Here is a 21,952-nt window from a genome sequence, read left to right as displayed (position 1 = left end):
AGGGGCATTAGAGGTCATGGACTTTCTGTCACCCTTTGCATCATTTGTCGCAAACGGATTCTGAAGCAAAAAGCCAGATTTCTAAATGGCATCAATGATCTCTCTTCAGTTTTATTAAACTTTTTGACCATACTGCACATATAGATTCTCGGCTATAACGTGCAGTTTGACTTTGCCCCCTATTTGCTCATGTCATCAAAATATTACCGCCGGAAAGGTGAAAGGTCAGCTGTTTGTCCATGAAAACTTGAAACGAGGAGAACATTGATTATCAGAGAGCAATCGGACCGGAAGGACCGGTCTAAAGTTCATGTTCGTGGAAGTCCAGCGGACTGAGAGGAACGGCGCAGATTCAAGGCGAGGGACACAGGGAACATCTGAGGACTGCATGCTGGTGTCATTTAATGCAGATTATTGTTCATTAGTGAAGGAAAAGACAAAACTCAGCTAACAGGGTGAAAATGGACATCCTTGAGACTGATGCCTATGACAAGCGCCGAAAGAGAAACATGGTATTCTTTAACCCCGATTTTTTATTATTATTTTTTTTGTAATTTAATACTTCTGTAAAAAAAAAAAAAAATTTAATTAAGCTGACTAAAGTGCAATACGTAAGAAAAATGTGACAAATATTGCTGTTATTTGTCTGTCTTTTCCAGTCTTGTGCCCTTCTTCTCTCCCTTTTGCCCTTCTTTTTGTCCTCGGCTTTATACTTCTACCTTTGGACTCCTGATCTGGTCCCATCAGTAGTGTCTGCAGGTGTCAAAGCGGCCCCGACTCTGCTGCTGGCCGCGGTGGTCCTGAGCTGGAACGGAGGGCAGAGTGTCCTGGGTGTGGCAGGGGGGCTGATCTTCTCTGCTGTTGGGGACTGCTGCTTGGTGTGGCCTGAGCTTTTCATCCACGGTAAGGGTCTTCAACTTAAATCTAAGTTAGCAGCACATTTCCCTCAATTGTTAAAGATACATTTTGTTTAATCACGAGCAGATTGTTTTTGTTTCTAATGTTGAAAATCAACCATCTGTCTCAGGAATGGGTGCCTTCGCTGTGGCTCATCTGCTCTACTCCGTCACCTTCCTGTCCAGTCGTTATGCAACGTACTCCTCCTCCTCCTCCTCCTCGTCTTTGAACCGCTTTCTGCATCTGGTCCTTGTAATCGTGGGAGGAGCTTTCTACATCTACCTTTTTCCGTTCCTGCAGAAGGCACCAAACTCTGACCTACTGACTCCTGGCGTAGGGATCTACTTCGTCCTAATCACCGTGATGGCTGCATTAGCCATCCGGACGGGCCACGTAGCTACGTTATTGGGGAGTTTGATCTTCATGGTGTCTGATGCTTCCCTGGCTCTGCAGGTCTTCAAAGTTTTGCCACCAATCGAGCATGGTCATATTGTTGTCATGGTGACTTATTATTTGGCGCAGCTGCTAATTGCTGTGGGTGATATAAAAGCAGCGGAGGACAAGGATGACTTTTCAAAGTGGAAGCGGTCCTAAACCGGATCTCTGAGCTGCTCCTAACATCAGAAGAGCATCTTCGATTGACCATTCACATTTATGTTTAAAGCGACTGAGGATGGAAGAGTGGCGCATTTCTGGTGGTTTGATCAAATATTCACACTCCTTGAATGTCTTTGTATTCCGTTAAATTAAAATCACAAACTTCAATGTATTTTGTTTGGATTCAGTGGAAATGTTTGCCCATTCATCATTGCAAAATAATTCAAATCTTAACTGGATTTACTTTTGCAACTTTGACTAGGCCATTCTAATACATGGACATGCTTTCATCCAAATCTCTCCACTGAAGTTCTAGCTGTTGTGTTATTCTTTAATTTACCCCTACATAATATCCAGTTTTTCCACAGTATGATGCTTTCGGTGTGAGAGCATAGTGTTAGTTTCACAACGCTCACTGCATTTTAGAACTAAGGCAAACAGTAATTTTTGGTTCCTATTTTTATTTGTGTAAAAAAAAAGTTAAAAACTGCATATTTTTTCTTCTCTTTCATACGTTAAGGCGAAAAACGTTGAGGTTTGTGCCTGAATGGTGACAAATGTGGAACAGTTTAAGAGGGTTGAATACTTTTGTAAGCCACTGTACACTCTGGGATTTATGGGAATATATTTTTACATTAAATTCATGTTAATGTATAGCTTGCACATGTGATGCCATAATACAAACTGCCCATTGAATGTGCATGAACAGCAGTATTTTATTTACAATAAATATTTCCAATGTCCACAACTGTGAGAATTCTATATAAAAAGTCTGATTAAAAATAATTCTTAACTCCTAACTTTAAATCAATAAAATGTTTGTGCTGAAAAATCACCTTTGTACATACACCAAAAATATTAAAATACTTATTATGGGCAGGTTTTTGTGTTGCATAAAAGAAGAACTAACACAGAGAGGTGAAAGTGAAGAGTTGAACAGAAGCTTTATACAGAACAACTATTTACACGGTAAAAATCCAACATGTAAATGCAAAACATCAACATCAGCTGTCGTAACAGACAAAAAAATGTTGCTCCACATCCACGATTCGGCTCATGAATGTCCTGTTATATTTTTCTTTTCATACAGAAGCAAAAACAGGCAAGGTTTAAAAATAGAAATTCCCTCAGCGATCCATCCCACCATCATCTGTCTGCTGCCCGTTGAAGCACAAAACTCTCAAACGCTCACAGAAGTCAAGCTCCTCCTGTTGGTGCAAGATACAGGAAGACTTTAAATGACAAAGTTTTAAAAGTAATCTGAGACTTTGAAATGTGAAGTTTTTTTTAATTCTATAATGTATGACTTTGATTTTGGTTTCATCGGACCAAAGAAACATCTTCTATACATTTGCTCAATTTCCCTACATGATTTGTGGCAACTTCTTATAGCTTTCTTCTTCTTAAGAGCAATATTTGTAGCGTGCATAAACTAATAGTCACCCAGACAACAGAATCTGCATTTAAATGCAAAATCTGAAAACTATCTTCCTTCAACTGTACAATTATGCATTCATCACATAAATCACAATAAAATATACTGAAGTTTCTGGTATGTGACAAAATGGGGAAAAGTGGGATAAGAAGTTTTTATTTACCTGACTTTCTTCTTTTCCTTGGAGCTCTTTGGTTCGCTGCTTGAGGAATTCCTCCAAACCCAAAGCCGGGTTCCTGCAGTCTTCCAGGCCTTGTTGAAAGCCCTCAACCAAACTAGACAAGCAGCAATCAAGGTCGGACATCAGTACCTAATATTCACTTTAACAGTATTCATTTACATAGCCCTGCTGGGGAGCAAACTGCTTCCGTCTACTGCTGACAATGAGCATTAAGTCAAAGTGTTTCTTACCAGCAGAGAGCACCAAGCACGTGCTCGTGGAAAGGCGAATGCGGTGAGCGGAGAACAGAAACTAGCTGCTGCACCATCCCCATCGACACAACCGTTTCTGTTAGAGGCCAAGTTAGAGAGCATTAACACACTCGATGAATCAGCGTTAAACTAGAAAATAAAATGAATAATCCCACGATTATAGAAGTAAAATATGTGGAATATTTGGTTCTATTAACTACGAAATGGAAAAAGACAGAGAAAAACTTATTTTAAAAAATAAATACTTAGTGTTGTCCCTAACATTTTCCATTTTATGAAAATCAGAAAAATGTTGCTGTAATATTTTAGGGTCTTTTTAAAAAACCACAAATAGCAGCTTAAATGATTAAATAATGTATCATAGCCCAGGAAATGTTAAATAATTCAATCAATACAGTAAACAATACATATGATTTTAAAATATAATCACTTTGGATTTAAGTTACATTTAATTATTTGTTTTTGTATTTCTTAAATTACTGATACAATTGTAGAAATATTGACAGATTTTTTAAATTACTGTACTTATTATATATATTTAAATATTTATCAGAGAAATTACAACAAATTAATTCCCAAAACTGTAACAGAAACCATTAAATGACAACATCAGCATTAGTGTGGCGTGTCTCTCCTTCACACCTTTGTGTTCCGGGTTAGAGGTCAGCAGGTTGAGCAGAAGGAAAGCAGACTTGGTCCGGACTTTCTCGTTTTCAGACTGCATACTCCTCATCAGCACCGAGAAACCATCGTGAGAGACGAACGCCTGCAGTCCGGCTTCCTGCTCTCGGACCAAACCTACAGAGGAGACAGAAAACAGATCAGTAAACAGAGCTCCGCATCTCCTGGGTACCATTACCTCCAGAGTTGGCTCATAAATGTGGCATCAGGGTCTAAAGCCTCAGGGACTCACATGAGACGGCGTACAGGGCTTTCACCCTGACGGTGGGATTGGGGTCTGAATCCGTCAGCTGCAGCAGCTTTGGCAGCACGTCAGCTTTAAGCAGGTATTCCTGGACCTGGGGCATATTCTGAGCACAGGAGGCGAGGAGCTGGGCGGCCCGCCACCTCAGCCCGCTCTGGACGTGACAAAGATACCTGGAGACACACAGCTCCAGGCCACCAAGGGTCATCAGATCTGGAAAGAGCATGAAAACGGTGAAATAAGTATATTTAACTGGCTTCCATGTGATAGCAAACTATTCCAGCTTTCACAAACCTCTGGCATTGTCCAGGTTCTCACACAACTCAGACAGCATCTCAAAGGCCATTTCTCGCTCATCTTCCTCATCCTCTTCCCTCTCTTCTTCGCCATCTTGCTCCTTTTCGTTTGGCTCTTCTCTCTGCAGGACAGCCAGGCTCTGCTTCATCTGCTCCACCTCATCCATCTGACCTTTGCAGATATCTGACAGAGCCTCTCTCAGCCATGTCTTCCTCTGAAGGGAGGGACGTTCAGTCAACATGGATTTTTAAAAATCAGAACTATTAACTATAGTATGTTTCACTGGTACTCTATGCGCTTTTCGTTGATAATGTTTGTTTATTCTCAAGTTCATACTCAACATGGCATGTGTTACAACAGTTAAGCTACTTAATGACTCATTTAGGAGTCATGGCTACCTACGACCCTAACTTATGATTTTGGTTACACCTTACTGATGATACCTTCCCTATTGCTTCAGGACAAAAATATACAACTGTATGGTTCATCATATTCTTCGTCAAGGTATTAAAAGCTGTAGTTGTGCCTACCTCATCTGACATTGGCTCTGAAGGGACTGGACCCTCAGCCGCTGACCCTGCCTCCACTGCCAGCTGCAGGACCCCTTGAAGGTTCTGGGGGTACCTCCTGTCCTGTCTGTCGTCTGACATGACTTACACACCTGCACACAAAGAAACAAAACATGTCAAAAAGACACATTTGACACAGGAGAAGAATATAAGTCATATATATAAGAAGAAAACCAGGGCAGTTTTAAACTGAGAGATATTATTTATAAGGAGTAATTCTGACAAGGAAAATACCTAGCAAGGTAAATTTGTATGATAGGTTATGATATGATCATAAAGATCCTATCAACAAATTGGGAACAAAATTGGATTCTCATTTCGCTACTTTAAAATGGGTAGAAATACGCATCATGAACTTACTTTTGTGGAGTTCTGATGTACCGAGACAAACTGTTCTTCTCTAAAATAGCAGGGGATGAGCGTGTCTCCTGCTATAAACACAGACATGTGAAAGAGCTAGAACATTCTAGCTAGTTGAGCTCACGAGTGGGCCGCCATGCTTTATCGTAAAATAACACACAATGGGCAAGCAAGATTTGTGAGGCGTGCTCTTCGGTCATTTTCTAAAAATAAGTCTGAGCCCACTTCAAAACAGGTTATGTATCTGCATGTTTTATTCATTTTAGGTTGTTTATTTATTCATAATTATAAAATACAACCCCCATATTTAAAAGCTGCAAAAATAAGGTTAACCATATTAGCGTACTTAAGGTAAGTGAGTCAGCGGAACTTCCAAAGAGTAAAGTTGAAGCCTAAAGTCAATTCTCCTCCTTTAACCATGGATGGAATATTATTATATTATATTATATTATATTATATTATATTATATTATATTATATTATATTATATTATATTATATTATATTATCAATAAATAATTAAGCTTGCTTAAAATATGTGTAATTATTTATTACATTTTAAGTATGCTAAATCATTACTAAAAATATATATAAAAATGCGTAATATGTGAACCTTACGAATATGTTTGATTTCAATAAAGTTCGGAGTGCAGTAACATCTAAATGATTTACTACTACATAAATTCACAGTCAATTCAATTATTACGATTAAATCAATAAAGCATAGTAAAATTTGGGATCGCAGTCAGGAAAATTAAGATACTGATAACGTATATTCGCCACGACAACTTTGCGTGGGGTGGGTGTATCCTCTTGATATTGCCATAATCTTTGGTTTGCCTAACTATCCAAGATGGCGACGCTTGTGGGGCTGCGTGCCTGTTTCTCTGGTAAAATATTAGTTTCTTAGTGTACTTTGTGATTTCTTTTAATTGCATTGAAGCTAATTAAGCCACAGAACCATTATTTACTGAGGATAAATGTAAGTAATTAAATATAGGAGGTGATGCTGTCTCTTCCGATAGCACAGCAAGGTCACGTTATCACGGTGAGGGTTAGCTTAGCTAACGATATGATGCGGATACAGTCTGAGACAAAGAAGTGCCTTTAAAAATGTCCAAAAAATAGACATTTTGATACATAAACATACACTTCATCTGAAGAATAACGTCGTGTAGTGATCACAGTTGGTTCAGATGGCTTGTTCGTTTGCTAGGTGCTGCAGAGCTTCTTGAAGCTTGATGAAAAGCTAAACTCTAATCCTGCGAAGTTGATCACCTAACATTTAGATTGTTGGTGTAGTTCAGTCAAAAGTTACATCGATACAGTCATGTTGCTTAGTGCTTTGAAATTCTGAGGTGCAACAACATTGAATACGGAACAACAAAACAGGCAACTATTACACAAGTGGCGAAAATGAGCAGACACTGGTTTATTTGCGTGGAAATTAGTCTGGTGTGTTCGAGACTTGAAGTGAACACGTCAGATTAATGACAATGTTTTAAAGCGTAAATGCAATCTCTTGTAGATTTGAATGATCATTATTATTAATGAGCCTTTATTACTGTGGCCTATTAAGATCAGAGGTGTGCTTAACAAGATTATGCACAATTTCTTCGAAAAATAATAATAAAAGATAGCTTCCAAACTAAAGTAAATGTTATTTTTCCACATATCACACAAAATTGTTTTTTTTTCTTCTTTTTTCACCTGAACACCAGGTATGTAGTTTGAGCTTCATTGCATTCATACAAAAACCTGATATAGAAATAGATACCATAATCTAATACATTTTTTTTAACAAAAAGACATTGGTTATTTATACCTCATATTATTAAATTGGTACACAGAGGCAACAAAAAGCTCAGATTAAATTTTGATTATAATTAAAGTCCTTCTTGCTCAGAATATCGTTGATCAACAACGATACCCCAAAGAACTTGCCTGGAGAGAATTATGAAAATAATATTATGTATTTTAATACTTTTCTCATAAAATAAATAATGAAATGGTGAAAACAGAAAAAAAGCCATGTTTTCAGCTGGAAAAAAAAAACTACCTTCACAAACTACAGCAATAATCTAAAACAAATGTAACATTTTAACACATTTGTTATCTTCCGCCCTCAGCCCTACAGCTTACTTCGCCGAGCCTTCTGCACAGCTCGTTCAAACTCGTAAGAAACCAGACGGATTGTCACTTTCGGGCCCGGTCAGTTCGGATTTTAGCGTCTGAGTCCTGGTTTGTCTTTTTCCCTGCAGTGCGCTGTGCCTCTGAGTCGGCGGACCTTCGCAGTCGAGGCCAAGAAGACGTACACCAGAGAGAAGCCTCACGTGAACATAGGAACCATCGGCCACGTCGATCACGGCAAAACCACCCTCACCGCAGCCATCACAAAAGGTAGAATCCCTTCGGATTAAACCCGTGACATCCAGTAAGTCTTCCTTTATTATTTATTTCCGTATCGTCACCTCCTTTTTTTGTCAGTGCTCGCTGATGCTGGTGGTACAAATTACAAAAAATACGAGGACATAGACAATGCTCCAGAGGAAAAGGCCAGAGGAATTACCATCAACGCCTCTCATGTGGAGTACACGACAGCCAACAGACATTACGCCCACACAGACTGCCCTGGCCACGCCGATTACGTCAAGGTAATCTGCTTTGCTTCTCCCCGGCACATGGCCTGACTTTTACACTTAACGTTGCTCTGACGGAAGAGTCTCTTCATCCATCTTTCCATCCCTTAATTCTGCCGTAAGGAGGCAAAAGTGGCCCGAGACCAAAAAAAAAAGTTCTGGATCCCCCCCTGCTCTCCGTCTTTCAGAACATGATCACGGGCGCAGCCCAGATGGACGGCTGCATCCTGGTGGTGGCGGCCACCGACGGCCAGATGCCTCAGACCCGGGAGCACCTCCTGCTGGCCAGGCAGATTGGCGTTGAGCACGTGGTGGTTTTCATCAACAAGGCCGACGCCGTGGAGGACAAGGAGATGCTGGAGCTGGTGGAGATCGAGATGCGCGAGTTGCTCACCGAGTTCGGCTACGACGGCGAGAACACACCCATTGTGATCGGCTCTGCCCTCTGCGCCCTGGAGGTAGGATGTGGACGCACCTTGTGTTTTATCGGTTTGCTTAGTATTGACTAAAATCATCAGCCTGACGTGTCCCAGTTGTTTCGTGTTGCTGATGCTGTTGCCCTGTGTTAGAACAAGCAGCCTGAACTGGGAGAAAACGCAGTGATGAAACTGCTGGAGGTTGTGGATTCCTATGTTCCTCTGCCCAAAAGAGAGCTGGAAAAGCCTTTCCTCCTGCCCATCGAAGGGGTTTTTTCTATCCCAGGTAAGCTCCTCTCATACACTCGGGGTATGTCTTTACACATAAAGTGCAAACGTATCTGTAGTATTTAGCACACTGGAAGTAATGAACACAAATCCAAACTTTAGGCAGAGGGACCGTCGTGACCGGGACATTGGAGAGAGGCCTGATTAAGAAAGGAGACGACTGTGAGTTTATGGGTCACAACCGTTCCTTCAAGACTGTGGTTACAGGTGAGCAACTCCATCTTGTGACACCAAATAAAATGTGTATGATGTATCAGCAGATCTAAGGGAGCCAATATAGTGGCCTTGCAACAGCATTTGCTCTTTTTTTTTATTTTTTTTATTATTTTGTCATGTAGCACCCACAAACCTCGATTGTATTTTATAGTTAAAATCTGAAAGGTGTGGCATGCATTTCTAATCAGGACTATTCACTCAGATGAATGGAGAGTACTACTCAGGAGGAAGCTGATGATAAACGCACGTCATTTTCATTCATAAAAAAGTATCATGCAAACTTTCCATCCACTTAATAGATTATGCAGTACTTTATGTTGACCTTTCATAAAATCCCAATAAAAGAAAAAAAATAAATAAAGTTTGTCCTTTGTAATGGGACAAAGTGTGAGAACAGTTCGAGGGGCGTATGCTTGTTTTACAATGTCGAAACACCCGGCCTGCTGCAGCATGTGGGCTTTTACACGGAAACTTCTTCAACATGATGAGTGAAGCAGTCTGCCGGTGTCGGGTTCAGGTATCGAGATGTTCCACAAGTCTCTGGACCGGGCCGAGGCCGGCGATAACCTGGGCGCTCTGGTTCGAGGCCTGAAGAGGGAAGACGTGAGGAGAGGGATGGTGATGTGTAAGCCGGGGTCCATCATGCCTCACCAGAAGGTCAAAGCACAGGTGTGTCTCTTTAAATAATCACTTACTAATGACGTCTAATTCAGATTTTTTATTTTTTTATAGTCCTTTCTAATTCATTCCTGGTGCGCACACTCACTCTGGAGAGGTTATAAGGTCAAGACCGCTAAGTTGGCGAAGTTGTTTTATGATGAAATCAAATCCCTCTGATTACCCAGAAACCACTTCTGTGTTATAAAAGCCTTTGTAGGTTTCAGCAGAAGTCAAACTTTTGGATTCAATTAACGCCAAGCAGCGTATGCTTCTCCAAAATATTTCATCAACGAATCTTTATTTTTAGTTTGTGTCAGTTTGAAACGAGGGTTATTAGCTAACACGATTCACAGCGTGTCTAATGTTTTCCAGGTTTACATTCTGAGTAAAGAGGAGGGAGGCCGACACAAGCCGATCGTCACCAACTTCATGCCCATCATGTTTTCCCTCACCTGGGACATGGCCTGTAGGATCGTTCTACCTGCAGACAAGGTGAGCATCTTCCAGGGTTGTTGTCTCAATTCGACCGGGTCGAGAGTCTAAGTTGCAAATCGGGTTGTTGCCGGACGATGACTGTGTTGCTCTGTTTAAGGAAATGGTGATGCCAGGAGAGGACATGTTGATGAATCTGACGCTTCGCCAGCCCATGGTGCTGGAGAAAGGCCAGAGGTTCACTCTGAGAGACGGAAACAAAACCATCGGTACCGGCCTGGTCACAGAAATCCTGACCATGACAGACGAAGATCAGTTCAACTGGGGCTGAAGGGGAAAGTCCGCAGAGATGGCTGGGCGGGGATGGGGAGGGATCTGTTCGTGGGACGGCTGGGAGTTTGTCGAGTCAGATGAATTTATTCAACAGAAACACAGAAAACTGAAATAAAAGCTGAGATAACACAGAAAAAAACGCAAGCATGTGTTAAGCAGTTCCTCTCAACCAAAATACCTATAATGTGCAACTTAGACTGTATTGGTCAAAATGGTCATTTGTGTAATAAAATGTATTTAATAATAAAACTGCCCTGTTTGTTTTGTGGTGCTTGGTATTACCAGCTGAATGTTTTCCTGTAAAGTTTAATGTCTCAAACATGGAATGAAATTATTATAAATTTTTGCTAAATCCTGAAAAATATTGCATATCGAACAAGTCTTGCGGCAAAATTGAGATTATGAAGCATACAGGTGTGCATGCTATTGTGGTGTTGTACCACAAGAGGGCAGCAGAGGTGCCTGAAACAAAGTTTATATTCTCGTTTTTAGAATAGAAATATCCTTTATTGTTCTGTCGGAGAATTTCATGTGTACTAGTGAGAAGCAAATAGAAGAATGTAGGTAAACACGAAGCTAAAAATATTAAAAGAACTAAAAATTGAAAGAAGAGACTGCAATGCAGGGGCAAATTTACAGCAGAAGAAAATAATACTGTACAGTTATAAATAGCTCCGATTAAAATAAATGTAAAAGAAAATGACATGTTTAAGAAAAAGAAAAATATAGAGATTTTTTGCTTTTATTTTTTATTTTATATGTCAGTTTTGGTACTTCATAGTTGAGAGCATATACAAAAGTTATTTTACACGTTTTTTTTTAGATTTGCCTAAAATTTGAGAATATTCCTAATCTTGTTTCACTTCTGAAATATTGAAAACACAATCTGAAGTATAAATGTGCAGGTTTTATATTTTTTATTATTTTTTCAAAAGATCCCACTCACCAACACCTCAAAAGCGTCAATAATTAACTGTAAAGTCAAATATAAAATGATTTTAAAAACAAAAACGTGACAAGCAGAAACACCCGTGAATACAACTTGAAAAAAAAAAGCTAATTTGCATAAAACCGAAAATTATTAGTCGTTAATGTTATATTAGTGAAAACATTTATAGTTTTAATAAATGTATTTATTCTTATAGCGTTCTGCAGGCCCGGAAGTGAAAGCAGTGAAATGCTAATTCGATAATATTAAAACATTTAGTACATGACATAGAGCATATATTAAGCATACACTTCAGTAAATCCACATATTTGTGTTCAAAACTATTCCTTTTTTTATTGGTCTCATGTAATATTTTAATCTTAAATGTCATGTTCTCATAAACTGTTAGTGGAAAGCCATCGTAACAGAAGTACAGGCTTGACTCGGTGAAATGAATTACGGAACTCAATAAATTTTTTTAAAATATTCAAGTTTATTGAATGTGACTGACTAAAGCTGCGAAGAGACCTTAAAAATGCAGGATTTTATGACATATAATTCATGACTGTAATAATACATTTTCACAATTAGAATGACCTGGATCGGAACAAAACTTATTCATAACCTTTTGAGGATCTCCACATTTTCCATACACCACGTGTTTAATTGGAGAGAACATCACGTGCATGTTTAGTGTTGTTTTCCAGTATAAAATACACGTCTTCTGTATTTAGCTCCATCTGATTATCCAGCCTGTTCTGACCTTTTTCTGAAGAAAAGCATCCTCACAGCTTGATGCTGCCACCACCTAGTTCGCACGTGGGCCAAAAAATAAAAAATCAAACACCCACCACACTTTCCAGTTTTTTCTTTTTTTTTTTTTTTTTTAAAAAAAAACAAAAAAAAAGAAAAAACAAAAACATATTCTTTTCCTTGTGCCTCAAAATTTTAACACACTCTGTGAAATATACCGTCTCCAGGTTTGCATCCTGATCGTGTCCCGGAGGTCAGAGCAGCGGTCGGTGCTCCGGCTGCTCGTCAGACGTTCTTCAGTTGCCGTGTTTGCTGTCGGTATTCGAGTCAGAGTCTCCTGTAATCCAATCAGCCTCCCGCTGTAATCAAATCCCGAACGTCTGCAGCGGTCAAGGGCCAGGAGCAAAGAGCACCGCTGAGTGATGTGCTCAGCTGGAGGACCCATGTTTCCAGGAGCTAAATAACTCAGGGCATCAGACAGTGAGAGATCTCTACATGTTTCACCAACAGTTGAAGCAGCAAATGCGATTCAAGCAGCTGCTGCAACGAGTTTTTCCACTTGTTAGTTTTAACAACTGCTCACGTTGCAGATGTAACGGGGTTTTATTTTGCCAGTGAAGTTTGTCAAGATTTGATTGGTCGTTCTTTGAGTTTGCTTTGTTTGGTCGGGAAGTTGTTTCTCCAGAAATTTATTGGCGTTTTAAGTTCCGTTATGCTGCGCTTGGCAGTTGGTGGTTACCATAGTAACCGGTAACTGACAGCTCAGCGCCCTTTTTCTGACCTCTGATGGCTTTTTATACTGTAGACTAAAATTAACTGCTATTAAGTTGGGAATGATTCAAGTTTAATTTGGTACAAGCATAAGGAAAGATACTTTTTTTCTTCTTCTTCAACGATTAAAACTGTTGAAACGATTTTCAGATGCAACTGTCCTAGAGATGCTTGGAAATAGGACCAAAAAGTAACACGAGTTCATATGAAGTCATTTCGAAGCAGTTAGATAACACCTTATCCCGTTCTGATCAGCCCTATTGCCAGTTTCCTTTGTCAGCTTTTCCCCACCCAGGGTGGATTTTTCTTCCATCCTAAAGTTCATCGTCTTTAACCTTCAAGCTGCTCACGCCCACAAGAAGAATAACACAATGCCACCCAAACCTTTTGATGCCAGTGGTTGTTGGAAAAAGGACCTGCAATGAAATATCAAGAAAATGCTAAGAGTGGGTTTCCTTGGCGTGACCATATCTTGATTATATGTCGACTCCTTGAGCCAAGAACAGCTTCGATATCTTGTTGCAATCGATAGAAAAAATATTTCCAAGCGAAAAGTGGATAAGTTATCTTACATGAGTGTCAATGAGTTGTTTTATTTATGAAGCCAGTTTTTAAAAAAAATAGCACCAAAACATGTTTTGTACTAAATACTTGCAAATGTTTATTAGAGTTAGAAAAAATTGGTGATTTTAATAGCTTAATTGAACCATTCTTATTCAAAGGTTATTTTGTTAAAAACTAGAATTGGGTGTGCAACCTAAATTGTTTCGTGGATTAGCAGTAAGTTTGTCAAAATTATGCATGAAGGCTCTATTATTTACAACCATCAAAAAGCTCCTAGCATAATTCTGGTTGGACGTGTGGATCTATTTCTTAGTAGAACAAGTAGAGCTCAGTTCAATCGATTGATTTCCTGTCACAGATACAGATACAGATTAATAAAATAAAGGTTATAGGTCCAAATTAGTTCCCATGTCTTTTTTGTGACCATTGTTCTGTTAGATCATCCAATTTGTTTTTCATTCAAGTTTCATCTGTTTGACACAAACTGATGCCGTCACATGAAAAGAAAAGGTCAGGATGTTAAAAAACAAACATCCAGGCTTGTAGCTGTAGCTTAAAGTAGAAGATGCTGGGGCAGCAGTGAAAGGAGTTTAAAATTAGCGCCGAATAAGAAAGGAGCAATTTTTTCAACTCAAATGTCCACTTAAGAAACTTTTTTTTTTTGTTGCTAAGAACGCATATAGAAAAGATGAAATTGCCTCCACCTTAAAAACGTTGAAATGTGGCTGAGAAAAAGGTGAACACAAATCCACATAAAGAGATCTACCCAAATGTGTTTGAAAGGCGGCTGGGATGAATCAGTTGGGATAACCAAGCGATAATTTTAATGTTTTCATTTAGACTCAGACGGGACCTGTGGGCTGAAACAACTTCGGTTTTCACTTTTATTTATTTGTTTTTGGGGGTTGAGTAGTAACATGAATATCAAAGATATTTCATGGTCAAACAAGGCAAGAACTGAGCTGCTTGACCACAATGATAAGAAATATGTTGGGTAGGAGCAAAACGAGGACTTCAAACAACATGCATGGTTATGGTAGCATCATGCTGTGTGTTTTTTCCCCCTCCCAAAAAAACCTCAAAGTCAATAGAATAATGAAGGAGAGCTTCCGCCAAGTTCCTTATTTTTCCTGCAAATCTTCAAGTAGGTGGCAGAAACTTGGACGCACCATCAGGGTGTTCCAACATGATGACAAACACACATCAAAGCTGGGTTTAGAGTGGAAAAGGCAGACTCAGATTCACCGTCTGGGATGAACCTGACCAAAGTGCCAAAGATAAGGAACAGAACACAGCCATGTGAAGAAGCAGCCGAACTTGTAATGGTCTGCAGCTCCCCTAAAGACCTGCAGAACATTTTAAGATAAAGAGGAAGCTCTTCTGCTTGGAAGAAAATCATTAAGAAATTGAAGGTGGTTTAAAACCTCTGCGCAGAACAGTAAATCACTCAAAGGAACAAATTTTATTAGCATACTTTTTTTTTTCCTGAGACCATTAACTCATTAAGACTCATTAAATTCTGACAGTAATCACTAATTTGACGGCAGCTCATTAGCAGCAAATAAACGATGTTGTGCCGAAGCGTCAGGACTTCTTCGTCGAGGCGCAGGAGCTGCAGCTGTCAGCGGAGCGTCGTGTTCCTCTGCCCTCCACCTCTCTCTGTCGGCTGAAGGGAAGCACAGATAGCTGCCACAATTAGGGCTGAGTGCGGCTTTCAGCAGCCCACTCTGCGCGCTCAGAGACCGACCCCGCATGACTTCTCGTCCTCCGACACATGCCGAGTGGGTGGGAGACATCTCCTCCATCACGCGGCTCATCTCGGAGGATGCAGCTCCACGGATGTGACAAGTAATGTTCTCATTTAATCTACCAAGAAAAAGGTAGATGTTTATCTGCAGCTTGATGCCTCTTTGGCGTCACATGTGTCAGGTCAATTAGTAAAACCGATCTGACGTCTGAAGGCAGGACCGGGACGCGAATGTGTTTCTAGTATTTCCTTCCTGGAAGGACAGAAAGAAGTCTGTTGCCGTCTGAAAATCTATCTCACGCCTCCAGAACCTCAACACATGCTCTCATGTTACGACCCTTCTGCATTCTTGTTATCTGTGTGCCACCCCCTTTTTCTCAGCTTCCACTAAATAAAATCCAGTGCAGCCAGCTGCTTTCAGACGTCGGGTAACAACCGCACACAAATCACGCCGGCCATTGTAACTCTGGAAGAGCTACAGATTTCTTTTTTATATAGAGAAAAATGCAAATAATAATAATAATAATAATAATAATTTCACTGTGTTCTTCGTTTAGCTGCTTACCAATAGCTTAGCATGCATTGTTTTAATAAAATGCACAAAATCATCAAAGCTTTGCAGGAAAATGGATCTGAAAAAGATTAAAAACTTGTCAAAATCAATGAGTGGCTGTGTCAAAGTTTGCTATTGTGTTAACCTTGCAGGATGTTTGTGTTCTATATGTGAAATTAGAATGAAAGGGGAAAAAATATGGTTAGCAAAACATAAACACATTTTACATTTTATCGATCAGTTTCCATTTTCATGAGATTCTAATTGGACAGTAAAAAATGCACCCTAGAAACATGTTTAAAATACAGACTAAACTTGAGCTATTTAGCCAAGAAGGACAGAGAGGTAGAAATTTCAGCTTGGACGTGCAAAGAACTTAGATTGCTGCCTGATCTTGAATGTGCGTTTCTGTCTGCGATGTGTTCTCTGAGCTCAACGTGAATGAAGAACAGCCACGTCTTCTCCATGTACATGGAAAGGCGTGCCTGCTGGGTTACATAAGAGTGAAAGCGGAGACCTTTGACCCCCTGCCCCCCCCAACCAGAGAGGGTTCAGCAAATCACCACCGTAAATTATAACCTGCTCCTGTTTTTCCAAGCAACTTGTTCACGCTTCCCCACCGGCTGATCTTATGTTAAAACTCAACACAGAGCAGGTGCTTGTTGTTGCTGTGGTGTCTGGCTGCAAGGAAGAAAAGGCAGAGAGGTTGGCTTTGTGGTGTTTTTTTATAGTAATCTGTAGATTTTATTTGTACTCTGCGCATTTCCAGGTAGTTGTTGTTTCACACAACAAAGTAAAACGAAACAAGGCAAAAATCAGAATAATTCAGATACATTCAGTGGAAGACATCGAGAACAAATAAATCGTCTTTGAACATTATTTCAATCTTTTCAGCAAAAATATATGGAGAAATTATGTTTTTTTTTCCTTTATTTTTTTGTCTTCTTCACTTTTAAGTCAGAAAAACAGGGGGGAGGGGGAGATAAACAAACTATTTACAAAATGTTTTCCAGACAGCTGTACAGATTTAAACTTTTGTGTTTCTTCAGGAAGATCTGACCTCAGTGCAGAGGAACCACCCTTTGGTTTCCAGAGACGGCCGGTTCTGCTGCTTTCAGCACAAGTCAGCGAAACACATATATATTGAAAAAAACACAACAAATCTGCTGAAATGGGCGTCAGGTGCACAAAGCTAACCCACATAGAGCTTTTGGTTTGACTAATGGTGAGGAGAAAGTCATTCATCTCAGGAGAGAATCAAGAGTCCTAACTACAGGCTTTATTACTTATCTACTATAAGAAATACAAACAGTGAAGATGAACTGTTTAAAGTGTCTTTTAACAGTACTTTAGGAGTCTATTATGAGGTTTAGGGCCTGGGTTTAAAGTGTCTGTTTCTGTGGAGGGGCCAAATGTAATTTAGCAAATGATGTGGAGTTACATCAGCAGGTCATTTCAAATCAGGAGTCTTACTTAGATCAACTATGTGAGACACATAGTTGATCTTCCCCACCTCTATTCACATTAACAACAAATCAAAGGTTTCAGATTTTTGTCTTCTTCTTCTTCTTTTTGCATGGTTTGTTTCCAGTGAGAACAGATTGTGATGAGAACTGCTCAAATCTTGCAATGTTGCACATTTTAAATAACAGGACAGCATAAAATCTCCTCTGACATGATGACTCTGTCAAGTCAATTTAACGACAGCACACGTTTCTACCAAAAAGTGAGCCGTGCTTTTTGTTGGAAAACATTCAAGGATGAGGATGTTTTATTAAAAATGTGCATGCTTGATTTTTTTTTTCTTATTCCTATAATTTATCATTGTGTGTTTCATAACATTTCTCCTTGTTTTTGTGTAGTTTTTTATTTTTATTTTTTTCATTTTGGGCATTAGCTGAACGAGATTCCACCTCGCCTCTATAATCATAGACGGAGAGAGGTAAAACAAACAAACAAAAAAACTTATTCTATATTTCCCTGACTCCCATACTGTGAAACTGTTTCAGCAGCAAACTGTGCTGTGATTCCTCGGCAGAAGAGCCCCTTGTGTAATTCTTCTGAAAGCTGGAAGCGTCTATGTTAGAGGTCAGCGTTATTGGCACAGTCTTTCACTTTGCTGGACTAGTTCAGGGGCCCCGGCTGCCATTTGGTTGGATGACATATCCTGATTAACATAAAAAAAACTACAAGATGCTACAACTGCATTATACTATCTAAACAACATTTTTATTTAAAAAGAAAACATTATCTTTGATTTTTTTAGCAATTTGATATTTGTTGCATTTTGGCTCTGAGCAGTTACTCTTTTAGTAAGTACACATTTTATCATGATACAGCACAAATGTCAATGTGCTTAACTGGGATTTTGTGATAAAACAACACAAAGGAGAGGCTGAAAGAAGTTATTGTTAGTTAGAAATAGGTCTGGACTTAGTTTGAGATTCGGTGACACAATGTGGAAAAGCTCAAGGTAGTGTGTGTTTATGATTTCAGGTGACTTTAAGATCTGTATTAACTTATAGCAAAGAGTTTTCCTAGTTAATTTGTCATTTATGTTTTTGTCCCTTTGGTCAAGGTGAGTTACTGGCATTACTTTGAGTCTTGGCAGTTGTTACGGTATGATGCTGAGCTGAAAATCTGTTTAGTCTAAAAATTTGGCTTAGTAAATCAGCTGCACTGCAAAGTCATGTCATTTTGCAGCTGCATGTAGTCCAGTTGAAGCTGTGAATTTTTTCTCAAAATACATGTATGTATAAAACCATGTTGATTTTCATGCACTTCAGATTTAAGATCCTCGTCAGTAGGACAGTTTCCAATTGCATGTAATAAAGCTCATGAACCATCTCAGAAGGAAGAAAAAGTCATGCATCTTGTGACGTTTTGAATTTATCCCTTGCGTGGCAGGCATGGCGTACCACTGGTCTTCAAACCGTTACGAAGGCGTCCCCATCGGTGTCCCAGTGTCTACAGGACGACATTCACAAGCCGACCCACTTCAGCCATGACAGACCTTCTGTCAGCAGACAAAGGTTAAAGTGCGGATTCTCTTCGAGACGATGGCTGATTGCGGTCAGCTGGGGTTAGCTCCGACGGACAACTTTTGTCTTTTTCCGTCTCGGCGTCTCCATCCCCTTCCTCATCCCTGCTGATGAAGGCCAGCTCGTTCTCGTAGCAGAAGGAGTTGGCGCCAGACGTTGGGAATTTCCTCTCCTCCATGTCTTTGGCGCTGCACCTGGGCGTGGACGGCACCTCAAAGGTTTTGTGAAAGTAGGCGTAATCGATCCGGTACTGGCTCCTCTCCTCGAAGATGATGGGCTCGAAGCGGTGGCCCCACAGGATCTCAGACGGCAGGTAGGAGGTTCGCGCTTGCGTCGTCATGGCCGTTGCCTCCACCAGTCCTTCCAGGATGATCACAATCTCGAAGTCGGACATTTCCAGGTCTTGCTTGCTGATGCCAAACAGGGGACTCTCTTCGTCGATCTCATGGATGACAGTGAGGGGAGCGACCAAAAACAGGCGGTCGGTGCCTTTGTCGTAGCCAACGTTCATGTCGATTTGATCCAGGGGGATGTACTCGCCCTCCTCGGTGTAGCGGGGCTTCACCATCTGAGCCCGGACATGAGCCTCCACAATGTGGCTCTTCCTCAGGTTGGCAACCCTGAACATGAGGCACAGCTTCCCGTCCCGCATGGCGATCACCGCGTTGTGGCTGAACAGCAGAGTCTCGGCACGCTTCTTTGGCCGCGCCATCTTGGCCATGATGGCGCCAATCATGAAGGCGTCGATGATGCAGCCCATGATGGATTGAAAGACCACCATGAAGACGGCCGCTGGGCATTCCTCCGTCACGCAGCGAGCTCCGTAACCGATCGTCGTCTGGGTCTCGATGGAGAACAAGAAGGCCGTCACGAAGGTGTTTACCTGCGTGACGCAGGGAACAAAATCCCCCCTGTTCTTCTCCATGTCGCCGTGCAGGAGGCCGATGACCCAGAAGGCCAAGCCGAACGTCAGCCAGGACACCACAAACACCAGGCTGAACAGCAGGAACATGTACCGCCAGCGGATGTCCACGCAAGTGGTGAAAATGTCCGACATATACCTCTGGGACTTCTCGTCCATGTTTGAGAAGTGGATGTTGCACTGGCCGGTCTTGTTGACAAACCGGCTGTGGCCTTTGCGTCTCGTATGGATCTTGCCATTGCCAAAGCTGCCCACGGCTGGCATGGTGCCGAGTCTGAATCCTTCTTCTTCACAGGACAGAAAGCTGTGGTGGTGGTGGTGGGCCCTTCCTACACTCATGCCGCAGTGAAACGCAGCCAGGGGGGCTTCACACAACAAGCCTGGCTCATGCACAGCTGAGCCCTCTGGCAGAGGTGCACAGCTCTGTTTGGTGACAACTTGGTAGCAGTCGTCAACTTCTGGGAAGGAGAGGACAGGCAGGATGTTATTATCACCAAGTACAAAGATGGAGCAGAAGAACAAGACAAAAACTAAGAGTGTGATGAAAAACATTTAACCAGTTGTCCTTTTAGTCCAAATGTTTCAAATTCAGTGTTCAGTCTTCATTCACTGAATAACTGTGACAGACATATTTCAGTGTTTTCAGTTTCAAACTTTGGCTTTTTCCCTTTGCCCTCCAAATCGTCCTTTCGGCGACAATCGAGGCATTGATCTGTGTCTGACTTTCTCGTTTCTCCTCTTGCATGATCGGAAATACTCTGGTTCATACTATAAACATTTCAAAGCTCATCAAGGTACAGAAATAGCCAGCTAATTCAATGCCCTGCCACTTTATGTGACGTATCTTGTTTTTCCTCCAGCTGGCACAACTATTAGAGGCACTGGAGTACCGCGATGAGGCTGTGTGATTCCCTCGCGAGGCTGAAGTGGAACGTAATAGGGGCTAAAAAAAGATGGGGCAGAAAACTGGGTATTGAAACAGAGGTCAGCTCAGACACAAGTGGTTCAATGGCAGCCCTCAAAGTGATCACCAAAGATATTTGGTTTTAATAAAAATGGTTTATAACAGTGCAGTGCCATCTACGTGCTTTAGAAAATGATTAACTCGTCTTACCCTTAAAGTTTCAGGCATGTAATTACTATTGAATGAGTTAGTAGTAATTGAGATTTTTTTTTTTTTTTTAAACTGTCAGATTATCCATTTTGAAGCTAAGATAATGCTATTTTTGCAGACTCCTGTATGGACATCTTGTAATTTTTCAGTTTCAGAAACTGAACTTATAGTCACTGGCTGATTATTACTTTCCAGTGGGAGTTTCTAATCTCTTCATCAGACTTTTATTTTATTCATACACTCTGTATTGAGCTAAAAGTATTCATCTCCTTTCTCTATCCTGTTTTATCTTTTTCTTTTTCATATTACAACTCTTTTGTAGCCTCGAACAAGCTTTCCTAAAGTAATGCCCTTCCCCCTGCAGCTTCCCCCATCTGTGTTCAAGAAACCGTCAATGCAACATGACTCTGACATCCTAAAGTTTCCAGCTAAAGGTGCACAGAAATTGTTTGAAGATAACAAGGTGGATATTCTGGCGTGACCTAGTCAAAGCCCAGACCTCAATTCAATAGAGAACTTGTGGTAGGACTTGATGAGTGGTAAAATATCCCAATGAGTGAATACTTTTTTAGAACCATCGCATAAACAAAAATGTTTTCATTTTAAGCACTCTGAACTAAATTTAGAATCAGTTCTTTTTCAGGGGGAACATCGTCAAGCTTTTGTTGACGATGAACTGAATAATCCACTTTGAGTTTCAAAGTTTAAAATAAACCTGCTTTAAACTGGGCCGACTGCGATTGCGTGCAAAAATTCGTCTTACAATCGGAAAGTTGTTGGTTTGACTCCAACTTTCTCTTGCAATCTATGATTAATCTTTGTATCAAGCAACTAACATCTTTGTATGAATTTTGTGAGTGAAAATGGTGAGTGCAATTTGATGAATGCGGCAGCGTCCATTTCTACTTGTCTACAACTTTACTCCTGACATCTCTGCTGTGTTCCTTGGCCTTCATAGTGTTGTCTTTGCATTGGACAAAAACTGCTTCAATGTGTCTCACAATTAGATTAAAAAAATCAGTATTTTTATTGTGATAACTGGTCACTAGGAAATCCAAAAGGTAT

At 40.5% G+C, this 21,952-nt stretch overlaps 4 protein-coding genes across 4 annotated transcripts; 2 read left to right on the top strand and 2 right to left on the bottom strand.

The window, feature by feature from the left end:
* The first annotated feature begins 236 nt into the window (after nt 1-236).
* tmem86b (transmembrane protein 86B) lies at nt 237-2,242 on the top strand. The gene is made up of 3 exons (XM_015009167.2): nt 237-512; nt 660-903; nt 1,028-2,242. Exons 1-3 carry the CDS (start codon nt 462-464, stop codon nt 1,489-1,491), a joined length of 759 nt encoding a protein of 252 aa, XP_014864653.2. The 5' UTR covers nt 237-461; the 3' UTR covers nt 1,492-2,242.
* A 177-nt stretch (nt 2,243-2,419) lies between these two features.
* Nucleotides 2,420-5,649, bottom strand: hspbp1 (HSPA (heat shock 70kDa) binding protein, cytoplasmic cochaperone 1). The gene is made up of 8 exons (XM_015009163.2): nt 5,513-5,649; nt 5,114-5,244; nt 4,581-4,797; nt 4,275-4,499; nt 4,004-4,159; nt 3,341-3,437; nt 3,093-3,204; nt 2,420-2,702 (listed from the first exon to the last, which is right to left on the bottom strand). Exons 2-8 carry the CDS (start codon nt 5,231-5,233, stop codon nt 2,622-2,624), a joined length of 1,008 nt encoding a protein of 335 aa, XP_014864649.2. The 5' UTR covers nt 5,234-5,244; nt 5,513-5,649; the 3' UTR covers nt 2,420-2,621.
* A 672-nt stretch (nt 5,650-6,321) lies between these two features.
* Nucleotides 6,322-10,743, top strand: tufm (Tu translation elongation factor, mitochondrial). Its single transcript, XM_014979825.2, has 10 exons — nt 6,322-6,400; nt 7,640-7,686; nt 7,772-7,910; nt 7,998-8,164; nt 8,338-8,607; nt 8,719-8,851; nt 8,956-9,060; nt 9,587-9,738; nt 10,102-10,221; nt 10,322-10,743. The coding sequence occupies exons 1-10, from the start codon at nt 6,364-6,366 to the stop codon at nt 10,490-10,492; spliced, it is 1,341 nt and encodes a 446-aa protein (XP_014835311.1). The 5' UTR covers nt 6,322-6,363; the 3' UTR covers nt 10,493-10,743.
* Nucleotides 10,744-16,516: 5,773 nt separating this feature from the next.
* Nucleotides 16,517-21,294, bottom strand: kcnj12b (potassium inwardly rectifying channel subfamily J member 12b). The gene has a single exon (XM_015013813.2). The coding sequence runs from the start codon at nt 20,323-20,325 to the stop codon at nt 18,844-18,846; it is 1,482 nt and encodes a 493-aa protein (XP_014869299.2). The 5' UTR covers nt 20,326-21,294; the 3' UTR covers nt 16,517-18,843.
* Between the last annotated feature and the right edge of the window lie 658 nt (nt 21,295-21,952).

The sequence above is a fragment of the Poecilia mexicana genome, unplaced genomic scaffold (genome assembly GCF_051168715.1).
Source record: "Poecilia mexicana isolate PSO_F unplaced genomic scaffold, ASM5116871v1 scaffold_8, whole genome shotgun sequence".
Taxonomy (NCBI): domain Eukaryota; kingdom Metazoa; phylum Chordata; class Actinopteri; order Cyprinodontiformes; family Poeciliidae; genus Poecilia; species Poecilia mexicana.
This window is presented reverse-complemented; position numbering and strand designations above follow the sequence as displayed.